Consider the following 18,612-nt stretch of genomic DNA (forward strand, 5'->3'; position numbering starts at 1 on the left):
GGCTGGGAAGGCTGCGTAGGAGCACCCGGTTGGCCAGGCTGCTGTAAGCCCTAGGCGGATGTGAGTGGAACCGACAAAGATGGCGGTGCAGGTGGTGCAAGCTGTGCAAGCGGTTCATCTTGAGTCTGACGCTTTCCTAGTTTGTCTCAACCATGCTCTGAGCACTGAAAAGGAGGAGGTGATGGGTCTATGTATAGGGGAGGTGAGTAGGTCGGCCAACCTGGCTGAAATCCTGCTGATCAGTACCCAGTGGTCTCTGAAGCGGCTGGGAGGCCACAGGAACGCAATTTAGGTCCTTTGCGTTTTCTAATGCTGTTGCGGGGTCCTTTTTCTCTGACCCGTGCTTATGTTCCTGCAAACCCTCAGCGGTCTGCATGAGCCCACGGGGGTGGGGGTTATCACACCAGTGAACAAAGCAGCAAATCGGGCCAGAAAAACATTCTGGTATAATGAAGATATATTAGGAAACAAGCAGCCCACAATTACAGTACCCTCTCGTTCCACCACCAGATTTCCTTATGGGAAGCAGAGCTATCACTAAAGCATTCTAAAGTATGGCAAAGTACTCAGGTCAAATGGTTTCGTGGACTCCAAAGTCTCTGTTGTGGTTAAATGCTACAGAGTTGTGAAAGTAGTTGAAGAAATACAGTGTAGTTGTAAAGTGCTGAAGATTGAATTCTCTAGTCCTTCATGTTGTTGTGGTGTGAACATATTACCTAATTTTCATGTAAAATTGCATCTCTATAACTAAATAACAATGTGCCAGTAATGTTTTCTGCTCTTTCCTACTCCAGTTGAATGATGACATAAGGTAAGACAATATTTGTTTACTTACATCATATTATAATCTCTAAACTGATTCTTGGTGAAAAACTGCAACAACTTTGTAATCGTGTGTACACATTGTATCTTAACATGAACAGTACAGAACTCTCTCAACAATACAATCTGAGTTCCACCACAATCCTAAAGGTTCATTTTAACGTTATATCATAGCATGACTTTTATTTTTTTTTCTTTTTTCTTTTTTTTTTATTGAAAAAAAAATTCCGCCTCCTCCCCGCCTCCCATTATGACTTTTATTTGAGATATTTATGCTCCCGGGTGGAAAATTCTGGCTGAAGGAACCAACATCGTAAGCGAACCTATCAAAGTTCTTATAAGTAGAATTTTGTTGGCGCTCCAGGAGCCCAATTGGTTACTGCATGAGAGGTACCTGGATGGAACTTTTTTGACTGAAATAATATACTTGACTTTGGTTCTATTGCTTTCCATTTTCTTGTTTTGTGTTTTACATTCTCTGTTCTCTGAATTGTCAGAGATATGCCAGTAACTTTCACTGTGGCACATAATGTCCACACATTGAGAGGCTTTTCCCTGTGTATCCATTCCTCCATCTAAATTGTCAGTGGATTTCAGTCCTGTTGCACCTCACCCCCTATGAACCTTAGAGGTTCCTAGATTTCAGTCCTGTTACATCTTACCCGATATGAGCCTTAGAGGTTCCTAGTAACGTGAAAGCTTGAGAGATAGTAAAACCTTTGGGTCCCCTTTGTTTAAACTGCAAAGCATAGATTATTGTTTATCAAACCCACTCCTTAATACCTGGAATCTACTCTGTTCCCCTTCCCTCTTTTGTTTCAGCTAAGGTTGCATTGCAAAAACTATTTATCTTATTTTTCCCTTGACTCCTTTTTCTATTCCAAACCCCAGTTTCCCCCCTTTTCTAATCTATCTCCAATAGGAGTGACTCCAAATTTACATACACTGGAACTGAAATGCGCACAGTTGCAGAAAAGGTACGTATGATAAAATTTTGCATGATAGAAATATGCAGTTGGGGAGGAATTTCTGCAGTCTGTTTGATGATTTCAGCCAGGACATTAATCCACTCTGAAATTGTGCAGCATGTTTTTTTTCCTACTAAAATCAGATGAAAATTCTCACTAGAATGTGACCTAGTTTCTATTCTTTGAAGAAACTTTACTTGACTACCAGTAATAATCTGATCAGCATTACTCCATTCCTATTTTCTAGCCTTTTTTCCACTTCCCTTAAGACTTTAAGGTTCAATTCATATTCTTGTTACCTTTTCTCCTGAGTGTACCCCACCCCACTTTTCCTGCCATTTTCTAATTGTATAAAACCAGCTAGGTTTTCCTTCAATATATCAGAGCCCAATGATTCTGTAAACTACAATAAAAATAGTTTCTTATGCTTTCTCCAAGCTATTAGGCCAAGCATCTACTTATTATCTTTATATACAAACTCCTTCACCATAACCACTTAAACCACCTTTCTTCCTGTGTTAAAGTTTTCTAGAGGAACAGAGCAATAGAATTGGGATCTATTTCTTTCCCTTTCTATGATATTTGTTATGAAGGGCAATTTATAGGATTTGTTACTCAACTGGGGACTGGTGGTCCAACATTGGCCTTCTGCATGCCAGACAGTGGGATAATTCAGTATCAGCTAAACTGACAAGCTGGAAGCCTCGGCTCAAGGAGAACAAATGATGTAGCTGCAATCCAGGCCTGGAAGCTCCCTGGACTGTAGCTGCTGTGCATCTCCATTAGATGGCTGGAGGCTCTGGAGTCTTGTGGCCATGAGTGATGGTGACATGCTCTAGCTCAGGAAGGATGGAGCTAGGCTGCCCTGGCAGGCTTTCTCTTCTTTAATTCTGCCTGGGCTCCCAGACTACTGCATGGAAAATCCACACCCAGGGAGAGACCTTCCCCTGTTACTCTCCTGGAAATCCGTCCTCTCTGACAATGGTTCTAGAACAGACACACCAGAAGTGAGCTTCCCTAATTCTACTCTAGACGTCTGTCAGTCCAGCCATGTTGACAACCCAGATTAACCAAAACACTTCTCTTATTTAAAAAATGTCACAGACTGGAGGGATGGCTCCATGGTTAAGATCACTAGCTGCTCTTCCAGAGGTCCTGATTTCAATTCCTGTCACCCACATGGTGGCTCACATCACCTGTGGGATCTGATGCCGTCTTCTGGTGCACAAATGTGCATGGAGGAAAAAAAAAAACCCATATACATAAAGTACATAAATAAATAACTCTTTAAGAAAAGTCACATTGGACTACAAATACTATACTTAAGTCACCGTCATTTTCAAAAAAAAAGAGAAAACCTACTTATTGATTCTATGTATTTCTTTAGTGATTACTCTTGTAAAGTTTTTTCTTGGTTTTAGGATGTCTGTATACCAATATTTATAGCTCTTATTAGCAGCATATAAAAATCTAGTCTGATGATCTTTTTATTTGGAGTTTGCTATTTTTAGTAGTTACTAATATATGAGTTACAGTTGCCATTCTTTTGCTTTCTGTTTAATCTACCTTTTTATTTTGAATCACTCTTTTTCTCTTTTCTTGTCTTTTTCCATGTCTTCAATAATACAACTTTGTTATATCTTAACAAATTCACTGTAAGTTGAAAATATCATAGACCCCAAGTGTACAATACACCTAAAGTACGAAGCATCCTAGCACACTGCAGTATCCATTGTTTATCTTCATGATTGTATGGCTTACTGAAAGTTGCAGCTCAGCTTTGCAAAAGTCTATTATGTTACATGTTTATCAACAGTCCAGGAGAAGATTTAAACATAAAGTACAATTTCTGCTGAATGTATACTATATTCCCATCAATGTAAAGTTGAAAAATCCTTTATTAAATAATCATAAGTTGGGAAGTATTTGTACTAAAACTTTAAAACATTTTTTATTTTAATTCATATCCATCTGCCTTTTGGATTATTGTCATACATTTTAATTCTATATGTATGTTAAGCTTTATTTAACATGGCTATTTTTGTACATTCTGTATTTTATGTTTATACAAATATTTTTATGGCACTCAATCATTTCTTCGTTTTTTGGAATTACCTGCCTGAAGAACTGTAATGTTTCTGTCCTAATAATAAATTCCCTCCATTAGGCATCTGAAAACATCTTTATTTTGTTTGCAATTTAAAGGATACATTCTTTGATTCTAGAATTCTTGGTTTGCATGTATTTTATTTTAGTTCTCTAAGATGTAATCTTTGGGTTTTCATAAATCCTATTGAAAATTCAGTCATATGTCTCATTATTCTTTGAGAGGGGATGCATCTGTCTTTGCTCCTAATTTTATTTTTTGTCTGTTCTATGCCCACCACACATTGTACTAGTTGATGGTAAGAAAATCATGAATGAAATATGGCCCCTGCTTTTGAGAAGCTTGTATTCTGGTACAGGACAAAAGTGTGAAGAGTACCATGTGTGTTCTAGCAGAAATAAGTGCATATCTATTATGAAAGAATACATGTAAAGGGAAAATGATTAGATATTTATCGTATGGTCAGGAACTTAATATGAAAGTATTTACACAGAAGGGAGAGTGTGTGAAAAGCCACTGACCCATAAAATAGGAACACATGATTTATGGGAACTCTAAGTAACTGAATAAAGCAAAAGCATAACAGACTTCTGAGATATAAGCTTTTGAGCTATCTTTGTTGTGTTTTCAACAAGTTACAAAGCCAGGTGGCTCACACCTGTAATCTTAGCACTGAAGAGGTGAGGCAAAGGATCATTGCAAGTTTCAGGCTAACCTAAGCTACATAGTAAGTTGCAGGCCATCTTGAGCTATAGAGTGAGACCTTGTCAAACAGCTACAACACAAAGAATATGTTATTCCTTCAATAAAATTTTATTTATTAAAAGAATAGTCAGTATTTGTTATGCAATTGATACCTTGTTTTGATACTTGTCTATTCAGTATAGTTATTCATACCAAAATGCTATATTCACATTTTCTTTAATAAATAAGAACAGCAAAAGGATGAAAATAATGTTACTATACAGGTATATTTTATTTAGTTCTAATTTTTAAATTTATCAATATTTAAGAAATGTTGAAATACTTCACATTCTTCACCCTCCTTTTTTGTATTAAGTGTTTTAATTATAGTTGGTATCATATTTATGGCTCATTTAAAATCAGACTTTACATTTTAAGAGCTGTGCCTAATGGATTTTATATTGTACAGTAGGGTGAGCATAGCTTATATAAAAAAAAATTTCTCTCAGAGTTTATTTTTGTCTTTCCACTTCTGTCATTGAAAGCCAACCACCCCACCCCTAATCAAACTTGAAACATTTCACTGCTCCTTATGTCTTCTTTGTCTATTTTCTACCTTTAACTCTAGACTGTTCTAAATGTGGACACCCCTCTTGATTTAGGCCCAGACTTCTGGCCCCAGTCTCCATACTTTTTGGTACCTCGTGAAAATTTTGTTGTCTCTGTTTGAGCCTAAGCTTATGTACTACCAGAAGAATATGGCCATGTTTAATTTCTTTCCAATTCATCTTGAAATCTACTACATGATATTAGAAACTTTTTACATGCTTTTATTCTGTATTTTCTTAGACTTCCTATCTTCCAGCCCACCTTGAGCTCTGCAACTACATCACTTAATCAATCTATTTCCCAAACATTTTACTCACACTTTACCTCTTCTGTAGCTCATATACCCACTTGGCAGTTGCAGGAATTCTATATGTCCACACACAGCAATCAAAAAATACATACATTTGCCTACCTTCTCTATGAATAATTTTTTCTAATGTAAGTTACTCTTCTGATTTCCTCACATTGATTTTTCTCCATTACTTTAGTGTGATTTCGTGTATAATACTTTTTCCTCAACCATATTATTAGCATTTGAACACTTTTATATACCTTCATATGATAATACATTTTGTACATCTTAGATGATTATTCAAGAAGTATATCCTTGATCTGAATATTCTGAAATATATATCTCGATTGGGAATATCATGCATTGATACAGGCAGGAATATCAGGAGTTCAAGTTCAGCCCCAGCCACAAAGCATGTTGGAGGCCAAGCTGAACTATGTGAAACTCTGACTCAGAAATACTATATGTATATTTATATATACACACATATATAACATTGCATCATTAATAACAAAAGCATCAGTTTTCAAAACTGAAATTCTGTACTGCTACTTTAGTAAAATGTAATCCTATAATTACAGGAAATTGGAGAGAGAAGTATAATTGACCAGAGAGAGAAATAACTTTTTCTTTGGATTTTTCTTTAGATGGATACCATCAGAATTGTTCACATCCATTCTGTCATTATCTTGCGACGTTCTGACAAGAGAAAGGACCGTGTAGAAATTTCTCCAGAGCAGCTGTCTGCAGCCTCAACAGAGGCAGAAATATCCTTACTAATATATTAGATGCTTTGTGTTTTGTGGGGCTTCTGGGCCACACAGATGCGATGACGATAGTCATCTTACTTTAGGTGGCTTCATAAGTTTTCTCCTTGGTGAGTGTTCCCTGGTTTTCATATTGACTCTTTAGATATAATTATTTGGTTAGTCATTCTTACCCCCTTTCTCTCTCTCTGTCTCTCTCTCGTGTGTGTGTCTATATTTGGGTACTGTTTCTTTTAAATACTTTTTACCTTTAACAATTTTTACTTTGCCAAGTAGGAAGTTTCCATATGATATTTTCCTACATGCTTACATTCAGTTGACCCTACCTCCATTCCCTCTGCTCCACCATCGCCCTGCCCCCACCCCTACTTAAATCTGTCCTCAGTATTTTCTTTCTGCTTATACATGTGTTCTATCACCCTCCACATTGTGCTTCCTGAAAGCCCTATTCCTGCCCCTCATGGTCCTCTTTCTGGTTTCCTCATATCTACACACATTTATTCCTACAAAAATATACATATATAAAAATTAAAAGCTACGATCCACATATGAAAAAAAAAACTTATGCCTTATAACGTGTCTTTCTGGATCTTGGCTACTTCGCTCAATATATTTTCTAACTCCACCACAATTTAGTTATTCATTCATTAGTTGATGGCATCTAGGCTGCTTTCATTTCCTTGATGTGAATGGAACAGCAATGATCATGAATCTGGAAATATCTCAGGGCTATGGGGTTTTTGAAATATATACCTGGGAGTGGTATAGCTGGGTCCTATGGTAGTTATATTTGAGTTATGTGTTTGAGGAGCCTTCATGCTGATTTCCATTGCCATGGTATCAGTTTATACTCCCACGAATAGTTCCTTTTCCCCTATAACCTTGCCAGCATAGTTTGTCAATTTTTTTTCTTTTTTAATTAAGTTTTTATGTATATGAATGTTTTAATTGCATGTATATATGTGCACTATGTGTGTGCCTGGTGCCTGCAGAGGTCAAAGGGCATTAGATTCCCTGAACTGGAGTTAGAGATAAATGGCTGTGAGTCACCAAGTAGGTGCTGGGAACTCAACCTGGATTTTCTGCAAGAACAATCTTAAACACTGAGCCATCTATCCAGGCCTGTTACTTGCTTACCGACTGGGTTCTGAGTTCTGGGGATGAAATTCAAGGCCTTGTACTTAAAATGCAAGTACCTTGTAAACTGAGCTATCTCCTCATCCCAGGTTAATCAGAATTTCATTTCTTTCTGTTTCTTTTATTGGAAGAAATAAATTTTGAACAGTCATGCTTACAAATATCCACAAGACCCAGGGTAAAACACCGTAACTGTGAACTCTATAGGCAGTTTCTTTTGCTTCCCATCATACTTTCTATGCATTGACTCCATTCCTTCCTGCTCTTCCAATTTTTCTAATTTCTAGGTTCTTCATTATCTTGGTTCCTATCCCTGAAAAGATTAGTTTGTGAAACGTTCCCCCAGAAAAATGTAATGAAGAGAACTGAACACGTTATTCCATGTTAAAGATAACCAAAGAGCCGGGCGATGGTGGCGCATGCCTTTAATCCCAGCACTCGGGAGGCAGAGGCAGGAGGATCTCTGAGTTCGAGACCAGCCTGGTCTACAGAGCTAGTTCCAGGACAGGCTCCATAGCTACAGAGAAACCCTGTCTCGAAAAACCAAAAAAAAAAAAAAAAAAGATAACCAAAGAATGATTTGTTTCCTGTAGTCTGAATTCCATACTTTATTTGTGGCAAGTTAACTTTATATTAGTGCCTCTAATGGTTTATTGTTCAAGTGGATTAAGTTAAATCTTTTCCTGGTTGTATCTGTACATAAGACTGGAGAAAATGAATTTTAAAATATTTTTTATAATTTTTATTTTTAAGAGAAGGTCTTATTCTGTAGCCTAGTCTGGTCTGGCTTCCACTTCCTGAGTGCTGGGATTGCAGATGGCTACCATAACATCTAGCTTCTTTGTATACTTTTCAAAGTTCATGTTATGCATGTATACTACTTTTTTTTTAAAAGATTTATTTATTTATCATATATACTGTATTCTGCACCAGATCTCATTACAGATGTTCGTGAACCACCATGTGGTTGCTAGGAATTGAACTCAGGACCTTCGGAAGAACAGGCAGTGTTCCTAACCTCTGAGCCATCTCTCCAGCCCGCATGTATACTACTTACATTTAAATTTTCCTTTTTTTGGTTTGTTTTCTGTAGGTCCACTTTTATTTTGTTTTTTTTTTTTTGTTGTTGTTTTTTTTTTTTTTTTTTTTTTTTTGAAACAAGGTATCTTTGTGTAATAGCTCTGGCTGTTCTGGAACTCACTTTGTAGACCAGGCTGGCCTTGAACTCACAGAGATCAGCCTTCCTCTGCCTCCTAAGTGTTGGGATTAAAGGCCTGCATCACCACCTCCTGTCTTATAGGTTTATTTTATAATAAATTGTTAATATTGAATTTAGCGTATTTATGTGTTAACAGTTCATTGGAAGTCAATAACAAAATATACACTTTGTAAAAGTATCTTTTTTCTTTCTTTTTTAAATTTAATTATTTAATTTAAATTTAATTAATTTATTTATTTTGGTTTTTTGAGACAGAGTTCTCTGGCTGTCTTTGGAACTCATTCTGTAGAAAAGACTGTCTTCGAACTCAGAAATCTACCTACCTTTGCCTCCCAAGGGCTGGGACTAAAAATGTAAGACAACACCAGCTAGCCCAACAATATTTTATTACTTGGAGTATAGTCTCCCAGTCAGACAGGAAATGAAAAAGCAACTGTTAATGTTACTTTCTTTTTGCTTTGTCTATATTTTAGGATTTAAAGTTTTTATATGCATTTAGAGTATTTTGTTGATATCTCATCAAGTTTTTCACTATTAAATTTTGTATTTTATAATACTTTGAAATATAAGTAAGATAGAATATTCTAGTTTATATACAATCTCTTAAAATAGGTTTTTCACAGAGATCCACCTGCCTCTGCCTCCTGAGTGCTGGGATTAAAGGCGTGCACCACCACCGCCCAGCCTGGTCTACAGAGCTAGTTCCAGGAGAGGCTTCAAAGCTACAGAGAAACCCTGTCTCGAAAAACCAAAAAAAAAATAGGTTTTTCAAAGATCTTGGATTGATTACATATAAAAATATATTCCTTTATTAGTCATATGTAATTTCATATTCAGGTATATTTATGCTTTGTGCATTTACATTACTTTTGAACTAATCTTTAGCTAATAGTAGAACTTTTGCACAAATTTCTTAAGTATTTAAGAAATTAGATAAATTAGTTATGAAAAATTTTGCCACTATAGCTTTTTAAAAAGTTGTATTTGTTTTTACTTTAAGCTGTAAATGTTCCACATGTGTGCCTGGTACCTAAGGAGGCCAGAAGAGGGTGACAGATCCCCTGGAACTGGAGTTTATGAACCTGAGTTCTCTGGAAAAGCAGCCAGGTCTCTTAACCACTGAAACATCTCTTCAATCCCTCCTATACCTTTTTTCATCTTTTTATACATTTTCTTTTCACCATAAAATCTCCTTGTTTTAGGACATTGATAAATTTTATTTTGTTTTGTTTTTCTTGTTTTTTTTGAGACAGGGTGTCTCTGTGTAACAGCACTGGCTGTCCTGGAACTAGCTCTGTAGACCAGGCTGGCCTCAAACTCACAGAGATCCGCCTGCCTCTGCCTCCTGAGTGCTGGGAATAAAGGCATGTGCCACCACCACTTTGCTCACATTGATAGATTTTTTTTTCTTTTGGTTTTTTTGAGACAGGGTTTCTGTAGTTTTGGAGCCTGTCCTGGTACTAGACCAGACTGGCCTCGAACTCACAGAGATCTGCCTACCTCTGCCTCCTGTGTGCTGGGATTATAGGCGTGTGCCACCTCTGCCCAGCCTCATTGATAGATTTTTAACTTGGCAATATCATCACTGCTGCTTTCCTGGTGTAGCAGTCAAACATTATAGGGTTTCTGAATACACAGTAGTCACTCTTCTATATCAGTTGGAGCACTGAAATCTCATAGCATTGGTATTCATCATTTCTTGCTATTTAAACTTCAGGTCCATCTTATTTGCCACTTCTAAGGAATTTGTTAGAGTCTAAAGTGTCTTTACATATGTCAAAAAATATAGTTTGCTTCATTTTACATCATGATATTTGGTTTTTTTGTGTGAAGTACACTCCCTAAGAGTCCCTTGGATACACACAAGAAAATGTTGCTCACATGATTTCATTTGTAATTCAGCGATCTTAAAATATGTATTTTATTATCTTATGTGTGGGTATATAAGCCATATGTGAATGCAGGTGCCTGAAAAGTTCAGAAGAAGACATTGCATCGCTTGAAGCTGGAGTTATAGGCAGTTGTGAATTGCCTGATGTGGATGCCAGGAACTAAATCCATATCTTCTGCAATTGTGGTATAGATTCTTAACCATTAAGCCATCTCTCCAGCTCCTAATGTAGCAACTTTGCCACCAGAAAGTGCAAGCCCTAATTGCCAATCAAAATCCTTTATTAGTATGGAAGAATTATCAACAGATTCTCCTAACATGGCCTACTTGATTTCATCTTCCCTATCTTTCAATCTTTGCATGGTTATTTATTGAAGAAATTTATTCAATAATTCAGTTGATCCAGTAGTTGAGATACTTCTTTATCAGATACATTTTTTTTTTTACCAACTAAAGCTTTGAAAACTTGGCTAACATTTTCTAGAGTATGCACATATACATACATCTATTAAATCCCAAACAGTGTGATAATCTCTATAGAGAATATCCTGACTAGAAATGCTGTTAATTACTTTATGAAGAAAGCTGTCTGTCAGCTTATAGAGCTACTACAAGGTTCCATCTCTGTGTGAAACTGGGGCTTTAGTGACATGACAGGTCCCCAAATGTCATGCTTCATCTAAATGATTCTTCTGTGTTTCAGTATTGCTAATCTGCCCAGGAAAATAATTTGTCAGCTAGGGTATAATGGCACATGCCTGTAATCCCAATACTTAAAGGTAGAAACCAGCTTGTGGTATGTAGTGAAACTCTGTTTTAAAACTAAAATACTTTTATTTCTTTCAACTTTAGTTTTTTTTTTTATTGTTTGAGACATGTTCTGTCTTGCTATACAGACACATGAGCACTGGGTTCTAGGATGCTGTTGAGCAACTTGGAGAGCATCTGAGCCTTTTCAGGTTTAACTGTGTAGAGCATAGCAACTCTGAGTATAGGAAGTTTTCCTTATTCCTAAGATAGGACCCTTCTAAGCACTCTGCCCCCTGCCTCCTAAAAGATGTCTTTCTACCTTGGCAGGGTATTATAGGGGAAAACAACTGCTGGTCCCATCCTGCTTCTCAGGGCCAAGTAGTTACTTACCATCACCCTTGTAAGGGTCAGTTACTTTTTCTTGGGCCTCAGGTCCTTTCCTCACATACTTGTGTTCCTCTGTGCTTTGTGGAGTACTCAGGTGGGACCCACTGGATATATTTAGAGTTCTGTCTCTTTGAAGATGTTCTCTCCCTGAAAGCCACCAGACTTAATGATCCACTTAGGTTCTGGGTAGTCCACCTGGCCTGACTTTAGTGTACTGTTCCTCAGACTTAGTTGTATAAAATGTATTGTGTGTGTGTGTGTGTGTGTGTGTGTGTGTGTGTGTTTAATTTTATGTGTGGGGGTATTTTGCCTGCTTATATATGTGTGTGTGTGCCTGGTGCCCATGAAGCTAGAAAAAGGTGTCGGATCTCCTGGAACTGAACTTACAGATGGTTATGAACTGCCATATGGATGCTTGGAATTGAACCTGGATTCTCTAGGAAAGCAGCCAGTGCTCTAAACCATGAAACCATTTCTCCAGCCCTTACATAGAATGGGAGAAAAATCTTTGCTGACTATACTTCAGACAGGCAGTAAATATCTGGAATGTATACAGAATTGTAAAAATTAAACACCAGAAAACGCTGCCAATCAATATATGCACAATGAACCTAGTAGACAGTGCATTCTTTTTAAAATTAAATGACTTTATTCCAATTAACTCACAAAAAAACAGCTAGTTTAACCTAGCCACTCAGACAGTTTCCCAGTCCAAAACTCTATACATCTTAATATAGTTAGAATGATCGTTCTGAAGCAGTAATGCTTCACTTAAGTTGTTTTTTTTTAACTTTCATTATCAATTATATGGGTGTTTTGCCTGCATGTTTGTCTACTCTCTATGTGTATGCAATGCCTTGGAGACCAGAAGAGAGTATCAAACTCCCTGGCACTGGAGTTAAAAATAGTTGTGAGCAGCTATGTGGGTGCTGGGAATTGAACCCAGATCTTCTGGAAGAGCAACCAGTGCTCTTAACCTCCTTAATCCCTCAATTACTTTTTTATTCACTTATCTTTACAAAAAGAAGAAACTATAACAGAGTTGAAACTAGGAAAAAGTAGCACTCGATTCTTCGTGATTCATGTTCTCAAAAGAAGAAACCTCTGGGCACCTGGCATGCACACGGTACACATAATACATGCAAGTAAAACACACAGATAAAATAAAAAAAATAAATCTTTTTAAAGTATTTAACATCCAGCCATCAAGGACATGCAAATCAAATTTATGTTGTGATCCTATTTCATTTTCCTCAAAATGGCAATCATTTGGTTGTGTTTTAATATAGGTAGTTTTTAGGAAAACTAAGCATCATTTTACAGGACATGGGAAACTGAACTGTGAACTTTGGCCTACAACCACTTTACTTTGCTCTTTTTAATATTTGACAACTTACTATAGACATAAATTAAAAAAAATTATTATGGCTTAAAGTCAGAGCACTTGCCTAGCATGTCTGTTCCGTCCTATAATGTACACATATCAGTATATATATGGTTCTCAACTTGTGGGTCATGACTGCTTTGGTGAACCTCTATTTCCAGAAATATTAACGTTATGATTCATTATAGAAAAGAAATTAGTTATGAAGTAGCAACAAAAAATATTTTATAGTTAGGGGGTCACCACAACATGAGGAACTATATTAAAGTATCACCATAGCATTAGGAAAGTTGTGAGCCAGTGGACATAAATGTACACACACATTGATTTCTTATATATTTTTTACTGGAAGTAGGAGTAGACGAAGATTCTCCAATTGAAAATATAAATGAATTTTAAAGATTTAAACAAGCTTTTTTGCAGAGAATGTAAAGATTTGAGTGAACAAACATTTGCACAATTGGAATAAGACAATAATAGAAATATGAATTATATTTAAAAAATGACTTTAAGTGACTAACATTGGAAATTCTGTGCATCAATCTTTTTTCACCCTTAATTATGTATTTTGAGCATTTATTATAAGCATCAGGATTTTTCTTATTTTGAAAATACCTTGACAAACATACAGGTTGGCTGAACTTACAGGTCGTCCCATGAGAGTTGTTGGCTGGTATCATTCTCACCCTCACATAACCGTTTGGCCTTCCCATGTTGGTAAGTGTTATAAGGTCGCAGTGCTTGTTTATTTTCCTCAAATGAATATCATTTTTCCTCCATTACATAGCATGGTCATCAAAAGGGAAACTTAGAAGGCATTACTTCTAAGAAATTCTTTTGTCACTTCCAAAGCCTATCTTGTAGTCTAGAGAAAATTATGAAGTTTTAGGGATAGCTAATTTTTTTCTGTGCTACATTTTATAGTAGGGCCACTCAGGCTAAACATCCTAGAGTTACTATTTAATAGCAAACTTTTCATAATATTTCTCTAACTTGGCAAAATATGCTCTGACATTTATATATCAATACAATACATCTCTATTTTGCCTGTAGAATATGAGTGTTGATAAGGTAACTAATAATTAGTCCTTACTATTATCTCTAAATAAAATCTGCTAAGTATAGGTTATTAACAGAATATTTTTATTTATATTTCAGATGTTCGTACACAAGCCATGTACCAAATGATGGATCAAGGCTTTGTAGGACTTATTTTTTCCTGTTTCATAGAAGACAAAATTACAAAGGTATTTTATGTATAAGTGTTTGTGTACATACACATTTGTACATACACAGAGTAGATACAGTTGGAAAAAAATCTCTTTTCATTTTTAATAGGTTGGTCAGGGAAGTTTCCAGTGGGAAGGGTTATCAAGTCAAGATTAGAAGTATGTAAGGGAGCAAGTCTTGAGTGTTTCTAGGGGGAAGATCATCCCTGACAGAGCAAATAGCAAGTGCAAGCACCCTATGGTGAATGTGGCATTTTCAGAGAACATTGAGGAAGCTGGTGTGACTGTAGTATAGAAGGGAAGATGATGACAATGTAGTATAGAGGGGAAGATGATGACAATGTAGTATAGAGGGGAAGATGATGACAATGTAGTATATATAGAGGGGAAGATGATGACAATGTAGTATATATAGAGGGGAAGATGATGACAATGTAGTATAGAGGGGAAGATGATGACAATGTAGTATAGAGGGGAAGATGATGACAATGTAGTATATATAGAGGGGAAGATGATGACAATGTAGTATAGAGGGGAAGATGATGACAATGTAGTATAGAGGGGAAGATGATGACAATGTAGTATAGAGGGGAAGATGATGACAATGTAGTATAGAGGGGAAGATGATGACAATGTAGTATAGAGGGGAAGATGATGACAATGTAGTATAGAGGGGAAGATGATGACAATGTAGTATAGAGGGGAAGATGATGACAATGTAGTATAGAGGGGAAGATGATGACAATGTAGTATATATAGAGGGGAAGATGATGACAATGTAGTATAGAGGGGAAGATGATGACAATGTAGTATAGAGGGGAAGATGATGACAATGTAGTATATATAGAGGGGAAGATGATGACAATGTAGTATAGAGGGGAAGATGATGACAATGTAGTATAGAGGGGAAGATGATGACAATGTAGTATAGAGGGGAAGATGATGACAATGTAGTATAGAGGGGAAGATGATGACAATGTAGTATAGAGGGGAAGATGATGACAATGTAGTATAGAGGGGAAGATGATGACAATGTAGTATAGAGGGGAAGATGATGACAATGTAGTATATATAGAGGGGAAGATGATGACAATGTAGTATAGAGGGGAAGATGATGACAATGTAGTATATATAGAGGGGAAGATGATGACAATGTAGTATAGAGGGGAAGATGATGACAATGTAGTATATATAGAGGGGAAGATGATGACAATGTAGTATATATAGAGGGGAAGATGATGACAATGTAGTATAGAGGGGAAGATGATGACAATGTAGTATAGAGGGGAAGATGATGACAATGTAGTATATATAGAGGGGAAGATGATGACAATGTAGTATATATAGAGGGGAAGATGATGACAATGTAGTATAGAGGGGAAGATGATGACAATGTAGTATATATAGAGGGGAAGATGATGACAATGTAGTATATATAGAGGGGAAGATGATGACAATGTAGTATAGAGGGGAAGATGATGACGATGTAGTATATATAGAGGGGAAGATGATCACAGTGTAGTATAGAGGGGAAGATGATGACAATGTAGTATAGAGGGGAAGATGATGACAATGTAGTATAGAGGGGAAGATGATGACAATGTAGTATAGAGGGGAAGATGATGACAATGTAGTATAGAGGGGAAGATGATGACAATGTAGTATAGAGGGGAAGATGATGACAATGTAGTATAGAGGGGAAGATGATGACAATGTAGTATAGAGGGGAAGATGATGACAATGTAGTATATATAGAGGGGAAGATGATGACAATGTAGTATAGAGGGGAAGATGATGACAATGTAGTATAGAGGGGAAGATGATGACAATGTAGTATAGAGGGGAAGATGATGACAATGTAGTATATATAGAGGGGAAGATGATGACAATGTAGTATAGAGGGGAAGATGATGACAATGTAGTATAGAGGGGAAGATGATGACAATGTAGTATAGAGGGGAAGATGATGACAATGTAGTATAGAGGGGAAGATGATGACAATGTAGTATATATAGAGGGGAAGATGATGACAATGGAGTATAGAGGGGAAGATGATGACAATGTAGTATATATAGAGGGGAAGATGATGACAATGTAGTATAGAGGGGAAGATGATGACAATGTAGTATATATAGAGGGGAAGATGATGACAATGTATTATAGAGGGGAAGATGATGACAATGTAGTATAGAGGGGAAGATGATGACAATGTAGTATAGAGGGGAAGATGATGACAATGTAGTATAGAGGGGAAGATGATGACAATGTAGTATAGAGGGGAAGATGATGACAATGTAGTATAGAGGGGAAGATGATGACAATGTAGTATAGAGGGGAAGATGATGACAATGTAGTATAGAGGGGAAGATGATGACAATGTAGTATAGAGGGGAAGATGATGACAATGTAGTATAGAGGGGAAGATGATGACAATGTAGTATAGAGGGGAAGATGATGACAATGTAGTATATATAGAGGGGAAGATGATGACAATGTAGTATAGACGGGAAGATGATGACAATGTAGTATATATAGAGGGGAAGATGATGACAATGTAGTATATATAGAGGGGAAGATGATGACAATGTAGCATATATAGAGGGGAAGATGATGACAATGTAGCATATATAGAGGGGAAGATGATGACAATGTAGTATATATAGAGGGGAAGATGATGACAATGTAGTATATATAGAGGGGAAGATGATGACAATGTAGTATAGAGGGGAAGATGATGACAATGTAGTATAGAGGGGAAGATGATGACAATGTAGTATATATAGAGGGGAAGATGATGACAATGTAGTATAGAGGGGAAGATGATGACAATGTAGTATAGAGGGGAAGATGATGACAATGTAGTATAGAGCGGAAGATGATGACATTGTAGTATAGAGGGGAAGATGATGACAATGTAGTATAGAGGGGAAGATGATGACAATGTAGTATAGAGGGGAAGATGATGACAATGTAGTATAGAGGGGAAGATGATGACAATGTACTATAGAGGGGAAGATGATGACAATGTAGTATATATAGAGGGGAAGATGATGACAATGTAGTATATATAGAGGGGAAGATGATGACAATGTAGTATAGAGGGGAAGATGATGACAATGTAGTATAGAGGGGAAGATGATGACAATGTAGTATAGAGGGGAAGATGATGACAATGTAGTATAGAGGGGAAGATGATGACAATGTAGTATAGAGGGGAAGATGATGACAATGTAGTATAGAGGGGAAGATGATGACAATGTAGTATAGAGGGGAAGATGATGACGATGTAGTATAGAGGGGAAGATGATGACAATGTAGTATATATAGAGGGGAAGATGATGACAATGTAGCATATATAGAGGGGAAGATGATGACAATGTAGCATATATAGAGGGGAAGATGATGACAATGTAGTATATATAGAGGGGAAGATGATGACAATGTAGTATATATAGAGGGGAAGATGATGACAATGTAGTATAGAGGGGAAGATGATGACAATGTAGTATAGAGGGGAAGATGATGACAATGTAGTATAGAGGGGAAGATGATGACAATGTAGTATAGAGGGGAAGATGATGACAATGTAGTATAGAGGGGAAGATGATGACGATGTAGTATAGAGGGGAAGATGATGACAATGTAGTATATATAGAGGGGAAGATGATGACAATGTAGCATATATAGAGGGGAAGATGATGACAATGTAGCATATATAGAGGGGAAGATGATGACAATGTAGTATATATAGAGGGGAAGATGATGACAATGTAGTATATATAGAGGGGAAGATGATGACAATGTAGTATAGAGGGGAAGATGATGACAATGTAGTATAGAGGGGAAGATGATGACAATGTAGTATAGAGGGGAAGATGATGACAATGTAGTATAGAGGGGAAGATGATGACAATGTAGTATAGAGGGGAAGATGATGACAATGTAGTATAGAGGGGAAGATGATGACAATGTAGTATAGAGGGGAAGATTATGACAATGTAGTATATATAGAGGGGAAGATGATGACAATGTAGTATAGAGGGGAAGATGATGACAATGTAGTATATATAGAGGGGAAGATGATGACAATGTAGTATAGAGGGGAAGATGATGACAATGTAGTATATATAGAGGGGAAGATGATGACAATGTAGTATATATAGAGGGGAAGATGATGACAATGTAGTATAGAGGGGAAGATGATGACAATGTAGTATATATAGAGGGGAAGATGATGACAATGTAGTATAGAGGGGAAGATGATGACAATGTAGTATAGAGGGGAAGATGATGACAATGTAGTATATATAGAGGGGAAGATGATGACAATGTAGTATAGAGGGGAAGATGATGACAATGTAGTATA

At 36.7% G+C, this 18,612-nt stretch overlaps 1 protein-coding gene across 1 annotated transcript; it reads left to right on the forward strand.

Annotated features, from left to right (window-relative positions):
* Positions 1-10: 10 nt before the first annotated feature.
* On the forward strand, positions 11-14,264 carry LOC121436926 (lys-63-specific deubiquitinase BRCC36-like; the record flags this gene model as incomplete). The annotated part of the gene is made up of 6 exons (XM_041636821.1): positions 11-202; positions 795-811; positions 1,745-1,799; positions 6,130-6,249; positions 13,647-13,734; positions 14,176-14,264. Coding segments are annotated over exons 1-6 (492 nt in total), but the record flags the coding sequence as incomplete, so codon positions are not given.
* Positions 14,265-18,612: the final 4,348 nt, after the last annotated feature.

This window comes from Microtus oregoni, unplaced genomic scaffold (assembly GCF_018167655.1).
Source record: "Microtus oregoni isolate MIOR12 unplaced genomic scaffold, Mior012 000050F_007, whole genome shotgun sequence".
NCBI classification, from domain to species: domain Eukaryota; kingdom Metazoa; phylum Chordata; class Mammalia; order Rodentia; family Cricetidae; genus Microtus; species Microtus oregoni.